Below are 26,819 nucleotides of genomic sequence, written 5' to 3'. Positions count from 1 at the left end.
CTCCTGCATGAGCAGCCTCCTCTGTTTGTCCCACTTGGGGTCCTGCAGACAAGATTATTTCCTAGGTGTGCCATGAAGTGAAAGGATGTGTGAAGGACTTCAGAAGGCCCGGTGTGCTCACAAACAACATCCAGCCTACTGGGTCACCGGCCAGACCCCTCCTGTTCAACACTCTGTTGCCCTTTAAAAATGTCTACCTATCCCCCCATCATCACCCATTCCTATCACTACCCACCCCATTCAAAGCCATCTTTAAGGTATACTGAATCCCACAGTTTAGAGGGTTGAAGCACTACCCACGGTGTGTTTCCGGTCAAGGTGGCTCTAGGCCCACACCTTGTAAGTCAAGCTCCCAGGAGACACTGCTAGGGTTTGCAGCACAACCAGCACGCTTGACGTTTCTATTAGAACAATGGGACCCGATTGCCACCGGCAGGAAGTCCATCGTCACAGCTGCCAACCCGTGTATCAAAACCATAATCCTCAAAAAAGAGTACGGAAGAATGGAGGAGGAAGATATTAAAAGCGAATTTGCGGGCGGCTACAAGAAGAAAACAAAAACGGTGGATGAGGTGACCTTGGAACCCTTTGCTTCCTGGCACTCCCCTCTGAATCATCACGCTCCACTTGCGACGCTGCAGACTCCGGGCTCCTGCAGGCAGGCGTGGGATGCCGCCGTTCGCCCCGGGAGCCTCGAGGCGTCACCGCGCGTTTCCACGCAGTGGTCCGGGGGGAAACAAGAGGGCGGCGGCCTGGCGAATGCTGCGGTCTGCGATCCCGGGAGAGCGTGGCCGCGCGCCGCACGGCTGCGCCTCGCCCTCCGATGACCACCGCCCTCTGGTTGAGCCTGCGGCCAGACGCTCGGCGCCCCTCGGCTAGCCTCCCACGCCCGGCCACCTCCTCCTCCGCCTTTTCCTCCTCCTCCTCCCCCGCCTCTTCCGTTTTCTGGAGGGAAAGGCTGCAGCCTCCTTCTGGGCTCCGCATCCCGGCTTAGGTAATACGCTTTCCTCTTTACGCCCCCCTCTCCTCGGCGCCACAGCCTCCCTTCCTGCTCGGATCCGGGTCCCCGGGCTGGGCGACCAGCACGCACCCATCGCCTCTCCGGAAGGTAGGTGAGTAAATCTGGGCCAACAGGGCTCGTTGCCTCTCCGACCGGCCTGTGATGACCTCTGTCCGCTGCAGCGAGGCTGCCACCCGGCCCGGCCCACCTCGTTGCTGCAACCAGCCGGGCGGAGGAGCTCTCGAGTCCTGCGGCTCCCTGGGCTCCGCAGAAACGACCCGAAAGAAGTAGATGGTGGGAAGAAAGATTGGCAAACACTTTTTTTTTTTTTTAATTCGATCAGCATTTTTAGGTCGAAGAAGCTGATCTGACAGTTGTCGAGAGCAGTGGCCCGGGTTCAAAGCGTAGATGGCATAGCTGTCAAGCGCCCCTTGGTTTTTGCTTTGAGAGATGCTTGTTAGTGTCCATTGCTGTTGGCTGCCACTAGTGACCTACTAGATGAGCGTAAAATAACATGAAGGGACTATATTTAGAAAAGTCTTTGCCTCCTTGCTTTTAATTCACTGCATTTTGAAAGGCGGTCTGGTGAGACGTGCAGGGTTAGTTGGTGTGGCCAGAGTAGAGTAGTGGGGCTGGGGATGAAGATATTTAACATGGGTTTGGCCGAATCGTGTATACCGTTAGACACGAAGAGCTTGAAAAAAATCCCTAGATTATTTAGTACATTCATGAAGAATACATATAAACAATCAAGGTGTGTACTTTGGAGATTTTCCGTTTTAAAGCAGATTTTAAGGCGCTGAATAAGCAGAAGTTTGCCCACTGTGTGAATGGCGTTCACTTCAAAAGAACAGTGGGTTAAGGCTGTGTGGATAGACCACTTGAGTGCATCCCACATGTTGAATAAAACATTTTTTGGCCGTTTTGCTGTGATTCCTAGCTTTGAAACCAAAGAAGTTGGTAAGGATCAGCCCTGCTCAGCCTGATAATAGTCTAATGATGAAAATAATCCACCGAACTACTGTTGACTGATGAATTAGCTAAGTGACCTCATTTTTTACCTTTTAAAATAGGCTATAGAAGGGGGGAAAAGGGGCAATAGAAGAGTTCATTTTTTCAAGGCAGATATTTGTTTGCATTCTTATTTAGAATCTATTTTTAAGCTTTTGTGGATTTTTATACTATTGCAGTTAGTTCTTAGTCATGAAGAAAATTATGTAAAAGGCATAAAGTTACATTTTACTTTTTCATAGAGAAAGCTACTGTTTCTTTTCGAGTTATTGGACTAAATCACCACCTGGTTGGAAACTGCAGCTTGGACTCATGCCATTTAATGTGGAATATCTTATTACAGATTTAAATTACAGCTATACTTGTGGTAGTTCTGAAAAAAAATGATCATGTCTTATTTGACATATAAGGCCTGTGAAACAAAAGTTATAAAGTTATTCATTGTATATTTACTTCTGCTTTTTTTTGTGGCTGCATTGGGTCTTCGTTGCTGTGCACGGGCTTTTCTCTAGTTGTGGCGAGCAGGGGCTACTGTTGGTTGCGGTGCACTGGCTTCTCATTGCGGTGGCTTCTCTTGTTGCGGAGCACGGGCTCTGGGCGTGCGGGCTTCAGTAGTTGTGGCTCGTGGGCTCAGCAGTTGTGGCTCAAGGGCTCTAGTGCGCAGGCTCAGTAGTTGTGGTACACGGGCTTAGTTGCTCCGCAGTGTGTGGGATCTTCCCAGACCAGGGCTCAAACCCATGTATGTCCCCTGCATTGGCAGGCGGATTCTCAACCACTGCGCCATCAGGGAAGCCTAGCAAACATTTTTACATGTTCAGTCTCTTTTTTGTGGTAGGCAATCTTAATTCAAGTCCTTTAATGTTATAAGAGCATTTTATTAATGGATTTTTAGTGCAGATTACTGTGATAGTAATCTACAGCAAAATATTGTGCCTGATCATTTCTCTTTCATGTAACAGACTTATTTGTTACTTTTTCTGTGTTCCTAATCGGGGAAGACCAGAATGCAAATTTCAGTAACTTATTTATAACTTTTATTAAAATGACCCAACACCATCTAAAAAAGAAAAAACTTTATTTCAGCATTAAATGTGGTGAATTATATATAAAAACAAATTGACAAAAAAAAAAACAAATTGACAAAATAAAGTATTAATCTATAATTCATTAAGATGAATTACCACAATGGAAAGTATCAGTTTCTTTCTCTCTCCATTCCTTTTCTTTCTCTTTTATTTTGCTTTTCTTTTTTTTTTTCTTTTGTTTTAGGGGTGGAGAAGGGTTGTTTTGCTTTCTTGTTTTTATTTTTAATCAACTAAACGTTAAAAAATTTTTAACTTAATTATCCAAGTTTCAATTAATGTAAATATTTACTAACTTTTTAAATAGATACTTAAATTTGTTTTCTTTACAGAGTGATGATGGTTAGGTTTCCCTTGATGCAAATGAGAGTTGTAACAAATGGCACAGGATTAAATTCAAATGACCAAAGGAAAATATTATTTAATATTGCTTAAGGTAATCCTAATGTACTTAAAAAGATTTTTTTTATCATCAGTAGTTTTAAAAATAGGATCTTATCTTCCAAGTTCTAGAAAACCCCTCTAGTTAATTCCTGAGAATTTGCAAGAATCACATATAACCACATATAATCCCAGTTTGATCTGGGAATCATGAAAGGTCTGTTTTAAAAACTGGTTGATTGTAAGCTTCATGAATAGCAAAGAATGGGGGAAATAGAAATGAAAACTCAGATCAAAAAGGTAAATATTAACTAGCTTAGACATTAATCTATGGTTGCAGCATTAGCAAGAATGCAAGAGCATTGAGTATATTTGTATATTGAAGTGGCTTTAGTGAGCCATTTATATCGTTTTGGTACTTAGACCTTTTCAAGTAAAAGGTACTATAAATATTTTTCTATCACTTTATGTTCCTTTGAAGGCATATGTTACATTCAGTATTATGTATTGCTGTATTCAACATTTGTCAATATCTGTTAAAAATAAACATTTACCTCTACAAAATGGAAGTAGAATGATAAGAGATATGCTGCCATAAACCCAGCCTGCCAAAATGATACACAATGTGATCGCTGACCTTTACTTTCTTGCTAAAATATTCAGAGAATATATTTTAGGTCATGTAATTTATCACTGCAGAAATAAATAATAATAACCATCTTCTAAGAAGTTCTGTAAAGAACTCGTTTGAATCATGTTTCCTAACAGTTATCATCCTAAAATTTGCATAATGAATAATCCCTTACAGATTAATTTTAGTGCAAGAAAATCCTTTTAAACATGTTTATCTCTAATGGAATGAAAATCAGTCAATTAAGTTACAGAACTCCCACTGTGTATCATGAGGAGATGGAAAAATTGTGTATCCTGCTCCCAGGGAACCTACAGCCTATTAGAGAGAGAACAATGGTGCCCCAAGGGCAGGCATGGGGGGGTGGGGCTTAGGCCTTCCTAATAATGTTCATTAACCCAAACTGCTGTAGCCTATAAACACACACTAAGTATAAAAACCAGCGTGATTGCAGTGCAAAATCAACTACAAGGCAAAGAGCCTAGTGCCCTCTTTCAACTTAATTTTCATGACCCTGCCCCAACTTTTTTTTTTCATTCAACCAACGAATTAGGTAGATGATAAACATCAAAAGCCTTAAAAATGTACATTTTTTTGAACCTGTAATTTTATTTGTGTTTTACCCTTTAAAAAATTGTAGTAAAAAATATATATATGACATAAAATTTACCATTTTGACCATTTCCAAGTGTGCAATTCACTTGCATTAAGTACGTTACCATTGTTATGCAACCATCACCACTATCCATCTCCAGAGCTTTTTTATCATCCCAAACTGAACCTCTGGATCCTTTAAACAATAACTCCCCATAACCTCCTCCCAGCCCTGGTAACCACCGTCCTACCTTCTGTCTCTATGAATTTGACTATTCTGAGTACCCCATATAAGTGGAATTATACAATATTTGTTCTTTTAAGTCTGGCTTCTTTAACTTAGCATAATGTTTCCAAGGTTGACCCATGTTGAGGCATGTACCGGAATCTCATTCCTTTTTAAGGCTGAATAACAGTCCCCAACCTCTTTTTTTCTTTTTTTTTTTTTTTTGCGGTTCACGGGCCTCTCACCGTCGTGGCCTCTCCCATTGCAGAGCACAGTCTCCGGACGTGCAGGCTCAACGGCCATGGCTCACGGGCCCAGCCGCTCCGCGGCATGTGGGATCCTCCCGGACTGGGGCACGAACCCTTGTCCCCTGCATCGGCAGGTGGACTCTCAACCACTGCACCACCAGGGAAGCCCCCCAACCTCTTTTATATGGAAAGTGGATATAAAAAAATAGAGAAGTTTTGAACTGGGACAGACCATAGAAATCATTCCCTCCAACCTCTCTGTCCCTTCTTTCTTTTCCTTTTTTATGTTTACAGAAATGAGGAAAACAAGTCCCTGAGAGCTTACACATGTGGCCAGGGTTTTACACCTGGTTGGTTAAAGGCCAAGCAGAGCCTAAGAACCAGCTCCCCTGTGGCCTAAACAAGGCTCTTTCTACCACACACCCACGGTGGCCCACGTAGACCATAAAAGGCAAGTGTTAAATGAGTTGGTACGGAAAGTAAGTGTTGCAAAAGTTCAAAAGAAAAGAAAAAATGACTGAAAAACGTTACATGCAAAAGGAAACGTTCAAAATGGATTTGAAGATTAATACAATTAACGATAAGATTAACAATTATCAAAGCTGTAAATAATATTCTGCTGGAAAAGTTTCTACAAGCCATACATCTTTCTCTTTGCCTTGAATTAGGCATTAAATTTGTATTTTAAAAATATTTATTCTTTCCCACAGTTAAGATAGCTACACTGAATCTTCTTCCATTTTTTTATATTCTATGTGATTTCAGGTTTCATTTGTGACACCTCGGTTGTATGCTAAAAAATCTCTTAGCATATAAAAGTTTAAGCATATAGTTGGAAGACAGCAGATAGAAAAGAGTTTCTATTTAGTGAAAGTGTTTCTCACTCCCGAGAAGAGGATAAAAAAGGGCCACTAACAAATTTAAAAGTATTTCTAAATGGAATATTTTTTCATACTTTTCAAATGCATTCTGGGAAGACATTGAAATGTATACTTTAGGCAAGTATTATGCTAATGTGGAATACTTATTATGTAGGTCAACTTGCATTTTTTTTCCAGCATTTAATTTTTGTTACAAAAAAGACAATATAGCTGACCCTTAGCCGACCAAGGCCATTATTCTTAGTCGCAGTAGCTATAGCTTTCCCTGTTCTGCTCTTGAATAACTAGTGAGAGACAGAGCTGACTGTTGCACCTGGTGTTCCCTTAAATTGTCAAATAAAAATTAGATGAGTGACGTTGCCTGTCCTCAACCCAGATTTACTGGATCAATATCTCCAGGGGAAAAGTCTAAAAATCTGTATTTTTAATGAGTGTTTCAATTGATTCTTGATCTTACTAATTTGGGAGACACTACTTTAGCACAAGCTCCCATTTACAAGCTACCAGAACAACATTTGAGGATAGAGGACTTCTTTGTGGTCTATTGCTTTGAGCAGCAGCAGTGAGCAAAAATGTGGGCTAAGGTGGTACAACAGTAGCCTTACTAGGGTGAGGTAGACTGATCAGCTTAGAAATGGGCATGTTATGTCAACACTGTTTGAAGAATGGGAAGAAGGGAGGGAGAAATGTGAAGGTTAAATAGATGGATTTACATATCCCATATTTAATGTCTTCTCTAACAAAACCAAATTAAACTTACCATTTTTGGCTATTTAATCAACAAAATTAATCAAGATAGGTCACCTCCAGATGTCAGAGCATAATATCAGATTCCAATTTGGTGCTCAAAAATGTGGTTCAGTTGCTAGTCATTCAGATACAGCTTTGGTTTTTTTGTAAATGAATGTAGAATATATGTAGACTTTGATATAAATAAATATGGGCCCACATGCCTAATGGCACCTGGGTAATGCTGATAAAATACACGTATAATAAACAATATGACAAAGATGAATTCTATATTTACAAAGCTAAGAGAAAATTCATAAGCCAACATTTATTGAACACCCCGGAGGTATGCGCTAAGAGTCATAAGAAACCATGTACGTTTAAATCTCCTGCCAGACAAGGGCATAGGTAAGCAAACCAATGTACAGTGTGTTGGAGAGCTGGGATAGAGATTTGTCCTGCCTCCCTTCTCCTATGGTCCAGGTACCCAAGATGGAGGGTCAGGCATGGCTCCTGGAGGAGCCAGCTCTCTCTCCACACACACACCCTTTAAAAAACTTTCTATCTAAATAGAAATACATACAGAAAAGTATGCAAGTCCTAAGGGTGTAGCTTGATGAATGTACACAAAGTCAACCCACCCATGTAACCATCACTCAGGTCTAGAACATTCCCAGTGCCTAAAAGCCCCATCATTTACCCCCATCAATAATCCCTCCTTCTCCAAGGGTAACCACCACTGCAACTTCTAACACCATAAGTTAGTTTTGCCTTTTTTTGAACTTCAACTAAATTAAATTGCTCCACGTATATTTTTTGTGTCTGACTTCTTTCACTCAACAGTATGTTTTTGTGAGATGCATCCGCGTTGCTGCCTGTAGCAATAATTCATTAATTCTCACTGCTGTATGGTATTTTCTTTTGCAAGTATGCCACAGTTTATTTCATTTTAGTGTTGATGGTCACTCGGGTTATTTCTAGTGTGAGGTTACTGCAACAAATTATGCTGATCATAAATATTCTTGTACATGTCTTTTAATGTATATGTACAGGAATTTCTGTTGAGTACAAGTCTATAAGAGAAATTGCTAGGTCATAGGTTATGCTTATATTCAACAAATTATAAACAATTTTCCAACAGGGTTGTACCAGTTTCATTCACACCAGCAGTATGAGTCTCATTGCTCTACATCCTCATCAAACCTTGACATTTTCAATCTTTACTTTTAGCTATTCGGTTGGACATGCAGTGATACCCTGTTGCAACTTTTAAGTTGTATTTTCCTGATTATTAACAAGTTATAGTATCTTTCCATATATTTATTGGCCATTTGAACATCTTGTTTTATGAAGTATCTGTTCAAGTTTCTTGCCCTTGAACTGATTCTGAGAAGGTGAGTAGACATTAGGCATAAGGCAGGAGGAAGGGCATGTCAGCCAGAGGGAACAGCATGTGCAAATTAATGATCTGCCCAGAGCATGGGAGTAAATGGACAGATGGTGGGAAATCAGCCACTAAAATGCTAAACTTAATCAGAGACTATGAAGTGATGACAGCAACATCGCAGAGATCAAAGTGAAACAGCACTAAAGAAGTACAGGCAGTCCCATGCTGTACTACTTAGTGGATTCTGAGAAATGTGTGATGATCAAATATCTGAAAGTTGAGCAAAGCTCATACACTGGAAGGACAATTCAGTTTCCAATGACCTAAAAGGTAGTGTTTGTAAATGCCTGTTAATGCTTGTGGTACAGTTTTCCTTCTGGCCTAGGTAACCAAGTGGGTAGATGAGTGTCTCCTAGGGATGTCAGGGGAGGCTACTGTTAGCAAATTGCACTTTAGCCATCGTTGGTTACTCCAGTTGAGCCCATTACATACTTTGTGTGGGCCCACTTCTGTTCCCCATCCTTTCTGGCAGCTTCCATTCTTTAAACTACTCCCTAAAGCAGCCCTAACCTGGAAGGGGAAGAGGAACAAGGTCTCTGTTTCCCCTGCAATAGCAATGTGAGCTAATTTAGAGCCTTGGCCAGCCCCGCAGCATGTGCCCACCTAGGGAGAGTCCTGGCCAGCTGCACCCCTTTGAGAGAGGTCACCAAAAACACTTCTTGTAAAGCACCCTGGTATTTCATGGAAGTTGGACCCCAACAGCAATAGCAGTCAGGCAGGGCCACCACACAGTAATTTCAAATTGCCAGTTTTCGGAGGATGAGTGACAGACTGAATTCAGTTTATGAATTGTGAGGATGGGGTGGAGTCATTGTCTAATGGGCAAAAATGTGGGCTCTGTAAAAGTAGTAGGTTATCTGCAGGAAGAAACGAATGTTAACAGAAACGCTTTGACCTACTTGCCTATTCATTAGTGAGCAGTTCTGTTTTGTTGAGGGCCCTTATCTATGTTGTCTCATTTCTGTCACCATGAGCAACACAAGGGCATGGCCAGGTTCTGGTACAAGCAGGCTCATCACACAAAAACAGACACCCTTGGCTCTAGAATCTCCACAAATTTCCCAACAAAATATCCCCCTTGACGGAATAGTGACCCTCCTGAGCCATCTGTAGATGGTCTACCATGAAGCCAGAGTAGTCTTCAGCCTCCGGGAGCCAAAGTTTCCACCCAGACACCCAGAAACTGAAGCAATCAGATCTGGCCTGCATAAAGGAACTTTTTTCTGGGTCATTCAAAGAATTACAAGTAGTTTCCAGCCTTTTAGATTTAATGGAGTAGTAAATTTTCAGAAAAGATTTCAGTGACCCCTATAAAGTTGCCAACTTCTTATTTTTCAAGTAAGGACTGTGATTGTGGGTTCTGTGAAGTTGTATTTAATAGTCATAGCTGTCATTTGTCATCTACTATACGCAAGGCTCTGTGCTTGGTACTTTTCCAGAAATACCTCTTTTGATCTTCACAATGTCCCTGCAAGATTTGTATTATCTTCATATTACAGATGAAGAGAGAGGCTCAGAGAGGGTAGGTAAATTACCAGATGCCACACAGCTAGTTGATGGCAGAGCCCTGGTTTTCAACCCAGGTCTATCTGATTCCGAAGCCTATGTCTTTCCCATTTTACTGTTTATCACGTCTGAAATATGTGTATATTATTCAGATATGATTTTTAATATCTGGTGTTCTGATGAGATGATAAGATGGTCAGAAATTAAAATTGAGTTTTGTCTTTGTAGAGAGATTTGGGCTTCCAGGAAAAGTCTTAAAAGCTTTTTTTTTTTCTAATTGGCCTACTTCAGTTTACTCAGTGTTTCTCTAATAGATGTGAAAATTCCCTAAAAGCTAAAGAGACTGTTTCTGACACTGTGACAGGATCTTATGTAAACATGTAGATATACATTTGGTCTGAGATGGTGAGGAATGTAACTTCTTTAAACCTGTTCTGCTCAAATGTGACTTGAAATGGGTTGTCACAAAATAAGGCTTATAAGAGTATTTCAATGTTCACTGATAATTAATGATTTGGCTGTTAAAGTGAGTAGCTCCTAGTGGGAAAGATTGTCTTACAGAATTAAACTTATTGACCGCATAAACAGGAAAGAGAACCCTACCCCAGTTCCCTGTTTGGCCAGAAAAAAAGAAGACAAAGGAATAGATTGGGTTGGCATTTGCTAAGATTAGCAAGGTCTCTTTGGGCTAAATTGTATTCTCTCTAAATTTGTACGTTGAAGCCCTAACTCTCCAGTACCTCATAATGTGACTGTATTTGGAGATAGGGCCTTTAACTTAACTTAGTTCAAGGTTAAGTGAGGTCATATGGGTGGGCCCTAATCCAATCTGAATGGAGTCTTTATAAAAGAGGGAGAGACTCCCAGGGATGCTCATCCACAGAGGAAAGTCTGTCTGCAAGCCAAGGAGAAACAAACCCTGCTGACACCTTGGTCTTGGACTTCCAGTCTGCAGAACTGTGAGAAAATAAATTTGTTGTTTAAGCCACCCAGACTGTGGTACTTAGTTATGGCAGCCCTAGCAAACAAATACAAGAGGAATTATGTATTCGGCATGAGCTGACCCCCTCCCCGCCCCTCATGCCAAGACAGCCAGTTAAGAGAGATATCAGTAGAACATAGATGAGGTTTTATTATCCAGCAAAGATGGTTTACACTGAGACTGAGGATCAGCTAGGGGAAAGGTTTTCCTGAGAGCAGAAGGAAAGTGAGTATCAAATAGTGATTTTTTAATAATCAAACTACTGACAGCTATCAGGGAGGTGTGTGTGTTTCTCTCCTTTTTGCTATATAATATACCTTATAATAATAATATTCTTGTGATTATTTATCCAGTGATTGCTCATTTCTTCCCTTAGTTAACAGCTAACAATTTATGAAAGGATTTTATTGGCTAGAGCACTGGCTAACAGTGTGCTCTAGTCAATAAAACTGGGTTTCTGCTGTTTCACCTGGGCTTGAATCTTGTCCCAGCCACTTCCTAGCTGTGTGATTTTGGGCAAATTATTTACCCTCCTGTGTCTCAGTTTCTTTATCAGTAAAATAGAGGTAATAGTACCTTCTCCGTAGGGTTGTGTGAGAATTAAACGAATTAACATATGTAAAGTGCTTGGAAGGATGCCTGCCATATAGTAAGTACCTAATAAATGTTAGCGATTATTATTTTAACTTGGGCTTTTTCTCTGCATATGAATAACTGTTAGCACATGGTTTCACCAAGATATATGAACACCAGGTGCCAGCCCCCCTGAAATTACCAGCATAGTATTAAAGATGAATGAACAGCCTAAAGAACAGTAGCTATTAAATCTCAGTGTTTAGCATCATCTAGGAGGCTGACAAAACTACAGATTCCTGGACCCTGTCCCCAGCGATTCTGATTCACTAAGTTGGGATGGAGCCCCAGAAATCTGTCTTTTTAATAGGCGCCTTAGGTAATTCTAACACGTGGTTGCCAGAATACCTATTAAATACTAATCCAAAGGAATTTCTTCTATATTCAAAGCTATTAAATTATGGTAAATGTCATAACTTACTAATCATGAATCTATAATAATTTTCATTTAAAGTATTTGAAATGTTTAAATAAAGCTAACTTAGGTCAATAACGCATATATAAATTTTTTTTTAATTTTATTTATTTATATTTATTATTATTTTTGGCTGTGTTTTATCTTCACTGCTGTGCACGGCTTTCTCTAGTCGCAGCGAGCGTGGGCTTCTCATTGCTGTGGCTTCTCTCATTGCGGAGCACGGGATCTAGAGCACACGGGCTTCAGTAGATGTGGCGCATGGGCTTTAGAGTGCAGGCTCAGTAGTTGTGGCTCACAGGCTTAGTTGCTCCCCCGCATGTGGGATCGTCCCGGACCAGGGCTCGAACCCGTGTCCCCTGCATTGGCAGGCGGATTCTTAAGCACTGTGCCACCAGGGAAGCCCAATAACGCATATATAAACTTGCTTTTAAAAATCATCTGAATGATAATTTCCATGAGTGTTAATACAAGCTATTAATAAACTCGAAGAAATTCTGTATTGGATGTAGCCCTCAGTTTTTCTCAAGTTGAGTCCTTCAAAGTGAGGGCAAATTGTCCATTATGCCCTTGAGTGTTGTGGCCTGGCTGAGTGAATTGAATTGAGGACAGATGGAGAAAGAGATACGGAAGCAGCTTACAGAGAGAAGCACAGAGGACCGTGGCTCATTCATTTGGAGGAAATAGTCCATTCAGCCAGAAAGTAGCAGGCTAGCTATGCAAATTAGTTAGAAAGTCTTGCATGTACATGTTGATAGCTGTGAGAGATTTTTTTTAAGGGGTTAGGACCCTGGAGCTAAAGAAGTTCTGGGTTCTATAGGATGGCTGGAGAAAGCCTAGTCCTAAGCTGAAACTGCGTGTTCAACCTGGAGCTTGACAAGACACCGTAGTGTTTTCTAGGTTCAGAATAAAAGGTGATTAAGGTTGAGTGCCGGGATAACTTTGGAACTGAAAAATCTGATTTACTGTGTTATGATGAATTCTTAAAATCTGTGCACCTGTTAATTACAGGACTAAAGTTTAGAGCTGCTATTTTTTCCCCCATTGATCAAGTTGCTGTGCTCAGGTGAAGTGAGAATGGTCATTATTGAGGAAATAAAGGTCAGGTTCAAAGGTGAGAAACTCCAGATCTCTGGGCAGCTGTATAGAAACTTATCAGGACTAAGTTGGTGAGTTTTCCGTGTGAGAAGGGTGGTGGTGGTGCCTGGAGATTGTAGCCTGTGTGAGTAACTCACCTGAGTGTTCTGAGGGCGTCATAGGGAGAGATTCTTGGTTATCCAGTGGTGTGGTGGTACGGTGTTTCTTTTACCAAAAAAAAAAAAAAAAAAAAATTGACTTTAACAAAGTTGAGTAAAATAGACAATACTGGTATTGTTAATTTAGAAAGTTTTCAAACTGGACTCCTTAAAATCTTCATGGTACTTTTAAGATAAAAAGCTGCTTAGGTACTGTTAGTTCATTGATTCTTTTTCCTTTACTTACAATAACCTCATAACATGTACCAAGATATCAAAATAATCAAAGTTATTGAATTTATACACTTGGAGCTTCTGTATTCTACTGATATGTATGTATCCATGTGTGTATACATTATATATAACTTATAATTTAGAGCATACAGATACCATAAATTGTTTCTAAGTCAAAGTGCCTCAGCTGTATTAGTATAACCGTTTTTCTTGAGGTTTAAGTCAACCAAAGTGAATTTTTTTAACATATTATTCAATCCTTGGGGGAAAAAGGCATTTAGGTAGGCAGGTGTTTTTGTTTAATTTTTAACTCTATCATCTCTACTACCTGATATTTGTGTTGTCACTACAGTACCACTTTGTTTGGACAGTTATCTCCAGGAATTGGAATTCTTGTCCTTTGTGCTTAATTGTTCCAAGATACTTTAAAATATAATTTCTTATTAGAAAAGCAGTATATATTTATTGTAGAATATTTGAAAATTATAGAAAAGCATAATGAAAAAAATCCTCCACAATTCTAGTACCCAGTGATAATTACCATTAAATGTCTGTTTATCATTAAAACATCACCTACTAGCCTTTCAAACTCTCTCTATGTGTATAAACAGAGCGCATGTGTGTATAAACATAAATTAGGAACATACTATGATACTATATATACATTTAATATTATAACATTAACATATATCCCTATTAAATATTCTTCAAAAATATTATTTTAAGAACTACATTGTAGTCTATCTTACATTGCACCAACGTTTAAGATTATTTTTAACTTTTTGCTGCTGTCAATAATACTAATCCTTCTTCTGTGGAAATACTTTAACACAACTGTGACTTAACACAAAATAGGGCCAGACTGGAGTTACTGGCTAAAGGTAATAACATTTCTAAGGATCTTGATACATTTTTCTCAAATTGCCCTGTGGAAACCCACTTGTTTGCATGCGCATTAGCGGAGTATCAGCACCTGTTTCACCACACCTGCAAGAATGAAAATTAACTTTAAAACCAGTTTTGTCCATCTAATAGTGAAGTAGGATGTTTCATTGTTTTTATTCACTTTCCTTTTATTACTATGGAGGTTGGACATATTTTCTTAGGGTGGTTGACCCATAATCTTAAGAAAATAGCATATATTTTTTAAAGCAGACCTGATTAAGACAAAACGGCTATGACAATTCACAATTAGCTCCCATTGCATCAACATCTTCGTTGTTGTACTGATTCTCAGCCTCCTAGAGTCCCTTAAAGGAACTTCTTTTATTTATTTTATTTTTTAGATCTATTTTATTTATTTATTACATCTTTATTGGAGTATAATCGCTTTACAATGGTATGTTAGTTTCTGCTTTATAACAAAGTGAATCAGTTATACATATACATATGTTCCCATAAAGAGCATGAGCTTCTGTGTGAGCCCTGCCAGTTAGTCTTGTGTAACCCTAAACAAGTTGCTTAACTTCTCTAAGCTTCAGTTTCCTTGACTGTAAAGCAGGGCTGATAATCCTCACAATAATTCTCACAATACTGAGATAGGAATTATTAAAGCGTTCAGTAAAATGCAGCTACTATTGGAACTGAGAAATGTTTCTCTCCTAATTACCTGATAGGTATGTCAAGGTGTGGTAGCATGCCTATTAGAGGCCAGAACTTTTCAAGTCCCAACAAGTTGCATGTTTGAATTCACTTTATTATTTAAACTTGCTAGAAGAGCAGCACAGCTAGTGGGACATTTTTAATAGAAAAAAAAAAAAAGGTGATTGGGGTTGGGAGATCACCTGGATTGCTAGCCCAGTGTGACCCCAGAGTCCTGCAGGACACAAACATGCTTGCTGGTGTGCTTGGTACTTTAGAAAGTTGCCCCCAAACTGATGGGATAAACGGGCTTTCACTTCTTCCTTCTTCCTTTGGGGGAAAGGGTGAAAGAAAGAGCACTACTTTAATAATGTTGTTGCTAAGCTTGTATGCTCATTCGAAGGTCATTACGTGAACTTGGCTTTTCCTTTAATTTAACATTGTGCTCGTGTATCCACCTGCCTATTGGTCTAGGGTTTTGTAAATATAATGTAGATTCTCATTCAAATTCTTTCACTGAGAATTCAGTTCTTTGCATAATGGATTTGAGACTATAAATCTTTTGATCTTTAAAAATAAGTTTCAATTTTTAGATGATATCTAGTCTTCCACCTGGAGGATGTGACTGTGATCTATGGTAGCTGTTCAGCCATGCTGACCGGTTGACTGCCAGATGGGTTGTTAGCAGTGCCGAGGCACCCTGACATCACTCTCTGAACTGCTTTCTCTTTCACATTCTTCTACTTTTCCAGCTGACGGCCTGGAGGGTGGGTGCCGATTCCACCAGACGCTGCAACTGAAAAGCCAGGTTCAGAAATGTCAGGTATCCTCCGGGAGCTGCTCTGTGTCTCTGAGAAAGCTGCCAACATTGCCCGGGCGTGCAGGCAACAGGAAGCCCTCTTCCAGCTGCTGATAGAAGAAAAGAAAGAGGGAGAAAAGAACAAGAAGTTTGCAGTTGATTTCAAGACCCTGGCTGATGTACTGGTACAGGAAGTTATAAAACAGAATATGGAGAACAAGGTAAGAAGGTCCCAGCCAATGTAATTGCAAAATATTTGCCCCTGTGGTTTTTCCCCTCTATAGAATAGCATCCTTTCTCCTCGCCACCCCTACCCCCATGATTAACACCTTGGATTCTAATAAACAACTTGGGTTTTTCCCCTTGTTTTGACTACAATATTACCAAAATGTGTGCTGCAGAAAAAAATTTTAAATACAGAAAAATAAGAATCCTCTTAATCCTACCACTAGAGAAAACCACAGCTGTTTTGCTAAATATTGTTAGAATATTTTCCTTCTGTGTGTGTACATGGCACACACAATTTATTTCAAAAGAAATGAGAACATACTGTTTTATAACTTTTTTTTAACTTGATATATTAAGTCCCACCTTTTGACATAATCACTTATCTAATGGTTGCCTCAGTTATGGGCTCATAGAGTCCTGGAGACTTAAAGTCTCCCTTTATTTGAGTAGGAAAACATTGTTTATAACTAACAATGATTGTAATTCTAGGTCTTTTAAGCTGACTGGGGAAAAGAAATTATATTCATAAGTAGTAATAACAAACAATAACATTAGCAGACACTTATAAATGCTTACTATGAGCCAGGTACTGTTCTAAGGACTTTAAATATGTTAATTTAATCATAACAATTTTATGAGGTAAGAACAATTATTTCATTGTAATGGATGAGAAAAGGGAGACACAGAGAGGTTAAATAACTTGCCTAAGGTTGCACAGCAACTGAATGGCAGGGCTGGTTTTTGAACCCAGGCTGACCGAGTCTGTGCTCTTTGCAATACTATATTGCCTTTTATATGGTAATCTAATAATTTCTTTTCTTTTAGGTTTGGGAGGATAGAATTTTATGTCGGAAAGCCCTACAAAATATTAGAATTGTTTCTATGAAATTCTCAAAATATTAGGAATCATTTAGAATCATTTAAGTGAATTCTTGACCACAGGCAGGAAGAGAGAATAAATGACCCCTTGAAATTTCTACAAACTGTACTTTTTCATGTCCTATAATATCTGGCTCCAATAAACTAAAAAGGAAGCAAATTTATTTTTGTTACTGATCAAGAGCTGGGTGGAAGGGATGGTTGAGCAACTGGATTAGAAATGTATCAACGTTAAGTTCTGTGGCCTAATATTTGCCCCAGAGCATTATAACAAGTTCAGACAGTTGTTCATTCATGAAGTATATGCCAGGACTTATGAACACATAAATGATATTCACTTTTGGCTTGTATAAAATAGTTTCATGACTCTCCTATACTGTAGCCTCAGAAAGGGTTTCTAGGCAGGTTGTGGGAGACTGGAGCTTCAGCCCTGGATGAATTGATAAATCGGCTCAGTGCCAGCCCGTGTTGATTTGCATTGTTGTTTTTTTTTTTAATTTAATTTAATTTATTTATTTTTGGCTGTGTTGAGTCTTCGTTGCTGTGCACGGGCTTTTCTCTAGTTGCGGTGAGCGGGGGCTACTCTTCATTGCAGTGCGTGGGCTTCTCGTTGCAGTGGCTTCTCTTGTTGCGGAGCACAGGCTCTAGGCTCGCGGGCTTCAGTAGTTGTGCCACGTGGGCTCTAGAGTGCAGGCTCAGTAGTTGTGGCACACGGGCTTCATTGCTCCGAGGCATGTGGGATCTTCCCGGAGCAGGGCTCCTGAGGATCTTCCCGGACCAGGGCTCGAACCCATGTCCCCTGCACTGGCAGGCAGATTCTTAACCACTGCGCCACCAGGGAAGTCCCGACTTGCATTGTTCTTTAAAAGAGTTAAAAATAACAAGTAGTTGTGGGCATTATTAAAGCTACTGGCCATCTGTGAATAACTGAGCTCAAATATTTGAAGCATTTCCTTGCTTTTATTGCTTGAGAACCATACTCATATCATAATTCAGCACATATTTTGAGAGAAATTATCTTTACTGCAGAGAAAATCAGAAGCAAAATGTGTCTGAAAGCTTCCTGGTCATACAGAGATGAGAGAAAATTCCTATTTAGCTTTTTTTTTTTTTAATTCTATATTGGCACATAAATTGTTGGCAAATAAAATATTTCCCCTTTTTTGCTATATCACCTTCCTAGCCTGATGGCTAATGATACCTCCAGCAGGTACAGAAAACACACCTGAAAATGAAAACAAAATCAAATGTTATCCTCTGATACCTTCTATCCAGTCTCAAATAATCATCTAAGGTACTTGGTCAATAACATTAACTTGTATAAGCTACTTAGGTCCTGTTTAGGAGCAACAGTTAAAACATCTCCTTTGCAAACATTCTAGCTCTATGGCCCTTAACTAGAAGGATGAAGTTTCTAGAAGTACTTCTGCAGACTCAACAGAACATAAGGAAACCAGACTTCTACCATGATTTGGACTTTCTAAAGGGGCAAAGGAGCAGGAAAATATTAGAAAACTAAGTACTGAACCAAGCTGACTTCACTTTTCATAATTGTTATACTTGGATTGATTTCTGGAATTGTAAATTTCAGATCTAATTGTGCTATTTAATTTGAAGTATAAAATGAAAATCTGTTCAGAATTGAACATAAATGTGGGATTTTTTTTTCTTTATTGTTGTATTTTTGTCATACTCTGAATCATTCAGTTTCCAGGCTTGGGGAAAAAAATTTTTGGAGAAGAATCCAATGAGTTTACAAATGATTTGGGTAAGTATAAATGTCTTAATGTATTTTTATAACTTAATTATCATATGGTATTTCTATTTTCAACTTACATCATGAAGTAGATGGATGTTTGGAGGCCTTTCACGTAAATACATATTTGAATGTTAAGCTTCATTCAGTGCTTCAGAATATCATGCCATTTACGATAGGGAGATGTGGTGTCTTAGGATTATTTAGCAAGTCCACATGTATCATTCTAGATATAAATCTGTAGCATTTGAATAACGTATGATTTAACCTTTGGGAAAGTTGCCTGGCCCTTTGGGAATCTGATGGAAGTTACAGATGCCCCCAGAAAGATGCACATCTACACAGTTTTGCAGGCAATTTCAAGTCCAAGTAAACCCATTTGTGGACCTCCTAGGGAGTCCATAGACCTTGGCTGAGAATGTAGAGGAGGCCCTGTCCCTGAAATCACCTCATGACTTCTCTGGTCTCAGAACCTCTGTAAAGGGAGTTGGACAACCGGTTCCTTTTACCACCAAGTTTTAACTCTTATTTAATTAGTTTCCTGTGGACCAAATTCTCGTTTGATGGACCACCAGTTCCCTTGTGATAGAGAGGAAAATATCAAAATCGCTGATCCTTTTTAGAGAAACAAACTGGTTTTTGTTTGTTTAATGGTAGAAGATTAAAATAGTGAACTTTAAACACTGATCATGTGACAAATAGTTAAACATCTAGAGGCATGTTTACAAAGAAAACTAATTTCTGGATTAACTCTGGAGAAAAATTTGTCTCCTTCATGGGCAGTGTATTAAAATGCACTTAATTCTATGACACTCAGTAAGAAGAAGGAAAAATCTCATTTAAACTTAAGATTAAAAAACCCACCTGTACAGGAATAAAGACACAGTTGTGGAGAATGGACTTGAGGACATGGAGAGGGAGAAGGGTAAGCTGGGATGAAGTGAGAGAGTAGCATTGACATATATACACTACCAAATGTAAAATAGATAGCTAGTGGGAAGCAGCTGCATAGCACAGGGAGATCAGCTCGGTGCTTTGTGGCCACCTAGAGGGGTGGGATAGGGAGGGTGGGAGGGAGGCTTAAGAGGGAGGTGATATGGGGATATATGTGTACACATAGCTGATTCACTTTGTTATACAGCAGAAATTACACACCATTGTAAAGCAATTATACTCCAATAAGGATGTTAAAAAAAACACCTGTGACTAACCTGTAAGAAATCCTACACTTAAAATCCTGTTTGACTACTTCATAAACAGTTATTTTAATATATAATGTATCTAGAATTATAGGGGCAAAAAGGCATTCCACGTACATTTTCCTTAGAACTGAAGGAGAGAATGGGTTTAACAGAGAACCATGGTGAAGGGGAGGGGCTGGTGGATGAGGTGAGGTGAGACAGTGGAAGTTCAAAGGAAGGAGTTTGGATTTTCCTCTGAGCATGATCGGTATTCAGTGGCAAATTTTAAGCAAAGGAGAAATGTGATATGATTTGCTCCCTTGAATGATCCCATGACTTTTACTGAGTCTAGTGTAGGTGCTCAGCAAGTGGCAGTGATTAGCATTATTATTCCCCAACTTTAACAGTCTCATTTAATTGAATTGAACTACATGTAATTGACTGTTTCTTGCTGTTTCAGAATCATCATTGTAATAGACTCACAGTGTGCTTCCCAAACTCTAAGGATCACATGAATCACCTGGGGATCTTGTTAGAACTCAGTAGGTCCGGGATGGGGACTGCAGTTCTGAATTTCTAACAAGTTCTCAGGTGATGCAAATGCTGCTGTTCTTGGAATGGCTAGGTTAGCTAGGAGTATTTGTCTATATACCACAAAATCTCCAAAGTGCCATGTTTTCTTAATTTTTAAAAAATTTATATTCTGCATTGCTGTGACTTTCTGTTGCTCTTAACTTGCCTGTTTTTGCCAGCCTCTTTTCTTACTTTTGCGGGGGCTGGAAACCAGATTAGGCAAGGGTCTAAGAAGTGTCTTTAAAGTGATGGTAAAGCACCTGTACTCGGTAACTTGGGATTTCAATTGCAGAAACAGCTTTGCTTACATGCTGATTTCCAGTGGTTTCACAGAGAGCTATTCTATGTATGTCATTTAGAGTCCTACAGCTTTACCACATTTAAAGATTAATGTACTTCATCTTATGTTACTTTACTGAGCATAAACAATTTAGGGAGGTAGAAGCCCTTCTTTGTACTGATAAGAACTCCATTCTTTTCAATAACATATTCAAATGTGAATAGGGTGACCCACAGTATATTAAAAGGCAAAAGGCAAAAAATATAAAAGATTGGTTATCAAGGACTCAGGGTTCTTAACTGGTCCATGAGCTCCCTTAAACTAGATACAAAAAACTGTGTGCACGTGCCCATGTGGACATTTTTCTGGAGAGTAGGTCCTTTGACACCTGGAATTCATTCCTTACTGTTAGGTGTATGACTGACCACTGAGCAGCTATGACTTTATGAAGGCCACTGGGTGATTCTGGCAATCAGCCAGGTTAGGAAACACTGGTATGGCTATATTTCCCTCACCTAGTCTGAGGTGCCCTCACAGCTTTTGTTTCTTCCCACCCCTCTGTTGTTCTTTCTCCCCTGAAACTTGAGATGTAATGGTCTTTAGTTTGTCTTTACTCTAGGGGAAAAGATTATCATGAGACTGTGTCCAACAGAGGAAGAAACAGTAGATCTTCTCAACAAAGTCCTTAATGGTAACAAGTTGGCATCTGAAGCGTTAGCCAAGGTTGTACATCAGGACGTTGTCATTAGTGACCCAGCTCTGGATGCGATAGAGATCAACATTCCACAGGACACTTTGGGAGTTTGGGTGGATCCTATAGGTAAGTAGAGAGAGTGTTTGCTTTTGTTTATTTGCTTTCATTATTAATCCTTTTTTTTTTTTTTTTTTGGTGGGGGGGTTAGAAAAATAAAAATTGAGGGTATGGTTTAACTCTGCTAGGAGTTTTATTTTAAAAGTTTTGGATTTTTAAAATGATAAATGACTTTCACTGCCGTGGCCCGGGATCAATCCCTGGTCAGGGAACTGAGATCCCACAAGCTGTGCGGTGCAGCCAGAAAAAAAGAAACAAAGAGCTGAGGTGTGTGTTATATACATATATCTATAACATATGTGTGTGTGTACACACATACCCACACACACACAGGCACATATACAAAGCTGAATTAACTCATTTTTGAAAGACCTCAGGGGCCAGACTGCTAAATATGAGAGAAGAATGAAGTGAGAGCAGCTATAACTAATTCAGCACCAGCGGATTATTGCCATCTGGGAATGCTGTCCAGCTCATCAAATTTTTTAAAAAAAATCAAAATCCAGGTTTTTATGTGCGATCTCACAATTTAACCACTGGCTACTAATTCAGTTAAACAAGCAAACAATCAAAACCACTATACAGGCCAAGCAAAACACAGCTGAATGTGACTCTTAGCAGTCGGTTTGTGAGTCCTGTGTAAACCTCACCATGAATTTTGTGGTCATGATTATGGTAGAACCATAACGTGTAGCTCATTGTTTAAAAAGTGTAGGCCTCTCTCAATGATGCTATTAATATAATGCCCTAGGTATTAATCTTCGGAAGTCCCCCTTTTTCCCCTAACCTTCCTGGCATATTCTACCCAGTACAACTGCGACCAATCATGCTGAACAGGCAAACTCCCCCCACCCTCCCCATCCTACAAGCCCATTAATAATGATAGAAATGCCTTTAGTCATCAGAGAATTAGAGCATATTCAGCCTATGGATTGTACATGCAAACTAAGAATGTTTTCCAGAATCTTTTATTGCCTGAAGGTAAATCAGCCTCAGTTAAGGTTTTTGAGGGACAGAAACCTTGTATTCTTGTTCTATCCTGAATTGATTCTGTTAGCTAGCTCTCTGGATCTTGTGCCTGACACATCCTTAACTGGGCATTAACTCATTAGATGTTGGCAGTCAGCTGCTGGCATGTACAGTCTTTTAAGAAGAAACCTAGCTACTTGGCTTCTTTTTCTCAGGACTCCCATCAATTTCTTCCTCTTGTACTACCATCATTGTCTCCTTCCTCCTAATTTGAGGGACAAAAACAAACAAACAAAAAGGTAATCCCACCCCTGACAGATTCCTGGAATGAGGCTTTCCCATCCACCTTGGACTTGTCCTCTGATTAGTAAGAGCTCTAAGGAAGCCCCTTGGTTATCCTGAGCTATTAGCTTTTAAATGATTTTGACATGTGATGAATATTTGAGTACTTGTTATTTGCAAGGTGCTGTGCTAGCTGCCATAGGAACTATAGACGTGTCCTTTCTCTCCAAGACTATATAGTTGGGAAAATGAAACACAAGCAGCTTAAAAGTGAAGTACAAGAGGTCGAAAAATAATTCAATGTAAGTGGCACCCAAAGGTAGAAACTGATTGGTTACTATCTTGGTCAGTTTGGGCTGCTATAACAGGATACCATGGACTAGGTAGCTTTTAAACAACAGAAATTTATTTCTCACAGTTCCAGAGGCTGGGAAGTCCAATCTCAAGGTGCCAGCATGATTAGGTGAGGTCCTTCTTCCTGATTCATAATTGGTACCTTTTCACTGTGTCCTCACATTCTGGAAGAGACTAAAGATCTCTCTGGAGCCTCTTTTGTAAGACACTAATTCCATTCATGAGGGTTCCACACTGAGGACTTAAGTACCTTCCAAAGGCCCCACTTACTAATACCATCATTTGTGGGTAAGAATTTTGGGGAGACATAAACATTCAGACCATAGCAGTTACCACATTAGAAGAGAGAAACGATATAGTACAGGGTTTGTAGATGTATTCATCGTCGTCTTCTAAATAATCATTTCAAATAATCCTAACAAATGTTGCTTCATTTTTCAGATTCAACTTATCAGTATATAAAAGGTTCTGCTGACATTAAATCCAACCAAGGAATCTTCCCCAGTGGACTTCAGTGTGTCACTATTTTAATTGGTGTCTATGACATACAGACAGGGGTGCCCCTGATGGGAGTCATCAACCAACCTTTTGTATCACAAGACCTAAACACCCTCAGGTAAAAGATGAAAATTTTTGGTATATTATGGTTTTTAGAATTTACAACCTCAGCTTTGCTTATTGTCAAGATGATCTCTCCGCGTGACATTCCCATGACTCAGTAGATTGGGTATTCCTACTAAAAATCTGCATGTTTGAATTAATGTTCTTTTTACTCTCAGCCCTGGGTCTCGCAGCAAAATGTGACGATGATCTAATGAAAAGCTGAGTAGGTACAGCCAGGGTTAGGACCTGGCTCTGGGGTGCTCTCCCAGTAGAACTGCCAGCATCGCTTCCTTTTCTGCCTCTTCCCTCCTCAGGCTCCCCTGAACTCCTATGCAGGGCAGAGTTGCTCTGATCCATGGCCCATGCTTGCGGGGCTCCAGGGCATGGCAGAGGCCAAGAAGAAGCAGCTTTTCTCCTGTGATTTCAGTATTTTATTGAAATAGATAATATTTTTTTCCACTTGTATAGAACTGCATATTTTTTTATAAATTTATTTGTTTTTTATTATTTTTTTTTGGCTGCGTTGGGTCTTCGTTGCTGCGCACAGGCTTTCTCTGGTTGCAGTGAGCGGGCTTCTCATTGCGGTGGCTTCTCTTGTTGCGGAGCACGGGCTCTAGGCGCGCGGGCTCTAGGCGCACAGGCTTCGGTGGTTGCAGCACGCAGGCTCAGCAGTTGTGGCACGTGGGCTCAGTAGTTGTGGTACGCAGGCTCAGTAGTTGTGGCGCACAGGCTTAGTTGCTCCGCGGCATGTGGGATCTTCCAGGACCAGGGTTCAAACCCGTGTCCCCCGCACTGGCAGGCGGATTCTTAACCACTGCGCCACCAGGGAAGTCCTAGAACTACATATTTGTATTAAACTTTGGCTTGCTTCAAGCAACTAAGAATTGTTTGTTCTTTAATAGTCATAAACTACACCTATGGAATTTTGATAGTTTTCTTCTAACCCTGCCTTCTTCCAAACTGAAAGTGTTTGTTGTCTTTAAAGGGTGGTTAAGAAGTTAAAAATAAGTGGGACTCTGGATGCTGGCATAATCGTGACCTAGGAATGGTTGACAGAGTAGTTAGTAGCACAGATCCTAGAGTGAGACTTCCTGGGTTTGAATGCAGATTCTATCACTGATTTACATTCTTACACTTACATTCTCTAAGCCTGTTTCCATCTCTGTAAATAAACTATCCAGCATATATAGTAAGTTAAACATTGAGAAATGATAGGTGCTATTTTTGTTGTTGCCAAAAATAATGAGTCCATCTTTCTTGGTGTTAAAACCAAAGTGGAGCTAGTGAATTAGAGAATGAAAAGGCGTTACCAGCTGAAGAAAAACTTAAGGATTGTGAAAGATTTGCAGATTGAAAAGATTATTTATCTGTTCATCTTTCCCCCATTAAACTTCAAATGCCAAAAGTGGCAGTGAAACTTTGCGGGATTTCTGGCCTCCAGGAACAGAGCAAATATTTTAGCATTGTCCTAGATGGGTGTGATAATACAGAAAAACTGAAAGCCTTCCTAACCTGCAACAGCACAGGCAGCAACACGCACAGGGAGTAACTTTTTTTTTTTTTTTTGCGGTACGCGGGCCTCTCACTGTTGTGGCCTCTCCCGTTGCGGAGCACAGGCTCCGGACGCGCAGGCTCAGTGGCCATGGCTCATGGGCCCAGCCGCTCTGCAGCATGTGGGATCTTCCTGGACCAGGGCACGAACCCATGTCCCCTGCATTGGCAGGCGGACTCTCAACCACCGCGCCACCAGGGAAGCCCGGGAGTAACTTTTAGAAATGAATTAGCTACTTGGTATCCATTTCTAAGCTTAAGGACCTTGAGACCCATTATGTTATATATTTTTCATATCATCAAGTTGGGAAGCCGTATGAGCAATGAAAAACGAATGGGATAACCTACGGCCACAAACTGAATGTTCTCTTCCACAGGTGGAAAGGACAGTGCTACTGGGGCCTTTCTTACATGGGGACCAATATCCATTCATTTCTGCCTCCCGTCTCTACAAGAAACAGCAGTGAAACGCAGAGCCAAGTGACCCAAAACCCCAGCTCTGAGGCGGAATACTCCCACCCGTTCTCAGCTGTCATTAGTACCAGTGAAAAGGAGACCATCAAGGCCGCACTGTCACGTGTGTGTGGAGAGCGCATATTCCGGGCAGCTGGGGCTGGTTACAAGAGCCTCTGTGTTGTCCTCGGCCTTGTTGACATTTACATCTTCTCAGAAGATACCACGTTCAAGTGGGACTCTTGTGCTGCCCACGCCATCCTCAGGGCCATGGGTGGGGGAATGGTGGACTTAAAAGAGTGCTTGGAAAGAAACCCCAACTCGGGGCTTGACTTGCCACAGTTGGTGTACCACGTGGGAAACAGAGGCGCTGCTGGAGTGGACCAGTGGGCCAACAAGGGAGGACTGATCGCTTACAGATCAAAGAAGCAGCTGGAGACATTCCTGAGCCTCCTCCTCCGACACCTTGCGCCTGTGGATGCACATACATAGACGAGCTCCATCCTCAGGGACTCGAAACCCAGCTGTGAACCTAGTTTCCACCTCTCTATCTTTTGAAGACAGCTTTGTCCTATCGACAGTCAAAGTTCACCTTCCTCTTTTGAGGAGCATTTTTCCATTATGTGTTCATAATGTTAATGTCAATAAATGACTGATATTCATGCCGCAGTTAAATGTGCAAGATTCTTAATAGTGGATTTTGTGCTATTAATATTGCTTGAAACACTTCAATAAAATATTGAAGACAGGAAAAATTCCTGCTCAATTAGTAAACCTCTTCTAAACATCTAAGGGATAAGTTAATGTCACTGAAGTATTAGGGAGAGCCAGGAGGGGGTTGAGCTTAGTTTTGTTTCCCTTCTGGAGGAAAACTCTGCAGCTTTAGCCTTTGGCAAAACACTTAGAACTGTGAATTTAGCCATGTTATGTACTTTCAACAGTATTATGTTTCTTAGAAGAATTAAAGCCTGGAGCACTGTGGGCTCCTTTCTACTCACATACCCTCTCATACTCACACACACATTCTAATATTCTCTCTCAAATTCATAATCTCATGTGCCCTCTCATTCAAATTCTCTCTAATCCTGTCTCTAATAATTCTCTCTAATACTCTCACATACACACTCCATTTCTGTTGGTAAGACAAAAGGGGATAGGGTAAAGAGGTTTCTGTAATTTTTGCATATTTACTGCACTTCAAAAACCAGAGGTAGAGTTAAATATATACAGTCCTTGGACTACTAGAATCCAATGTTGAAAGTCCTCTGAGGTGGGTGGGACCAC

At 40.2% G+C, this 26,819-nt stretch overlaps 1 protein-coding gene across 3 annotated transcripts; it reads left to right on the top strand.

The window, feature by feature from the left end:
• The first annotated feature begins 490 nt into the window (after nt 1-490).
• Nucleotides 491-26,197, top strand: INPP1 (inositol polyphosphate-1-phosphatase). 3 transcript variants are annotated; one of them, XM_022567267.3, is made up of 6 exons: nt 491-994; nt 15,569-15,836; nt 18,430-18,490; nt 21,132-21,332; nt 23,370-23,544; nt 25,460-26,197. In XM_022567267.3, exons 2-6 carry the CDS (start codon nt 15,633-15,635, stop codon nt 26,025-26,027), a joined length of 1,209 nt encoding a protein of 402 aa, XP_022422975.1. In that variant the 5' UTR covers nt 491-994; nt 15,569-15,632; the 3' UTR covers nt 26,028-26,197. The 3 variants fall into 3 exon arrangements, with proteins under 3 accessions (XP_022422975.1, XP_022422974.1, XP_022422973.1); XM_022567266.3 differs by having other exon boundaries at nt 491-1,108; XM_022567265.3 differs by having other exon boundaries at nt 491-1,112.
• Nucleotides 26,198-26,819: the final 622 nt, after the last annotated feature.

This window comes from Delphinapterus leucas, chromosome 8, assembly GCF_059928025.1.
Source record: "Delphinapterus leucas isolate spDelLeu-1000000601 "Yukka" chromosome 8, BTC_Dleu_Yukka2, whole genome shotgun sequence".
Lineage (NCBI taxonomy): Eukaryota > Metazoa > Chordata > Mammalia > Artiodactyla > Monodontidae > Delphinapterus > Delphinapterus leucas.
This window is presented reverse-complemented; position numbering and strand designations above follow the sequence as displayed.

Bases quoted from the DNA above. Each gene is read 5' to 3' on its own strand.
- INPP1 (XM_022567267.3), top strand. From the start codon at position 15,633: ATGTCAGGTATCCTCCGGGAGCTGCTCTGTGTCTCTGAGAAAGCTGCC. The intron at 18,491-21,131 runs GTAAGTATAAAT...TCTTTACTCTAG, and splicing joins TGAGTTTACAAATGATTTGG to GGGAAAAGATTATCATGAGA. The intron at 23,545-25,459 runs GTAAAAGATGAA...TCTCTTCCACAG, and splicing joins CAAGACCTAAACACCCTCAG to GTGGAAAGGACAGTGCTACT.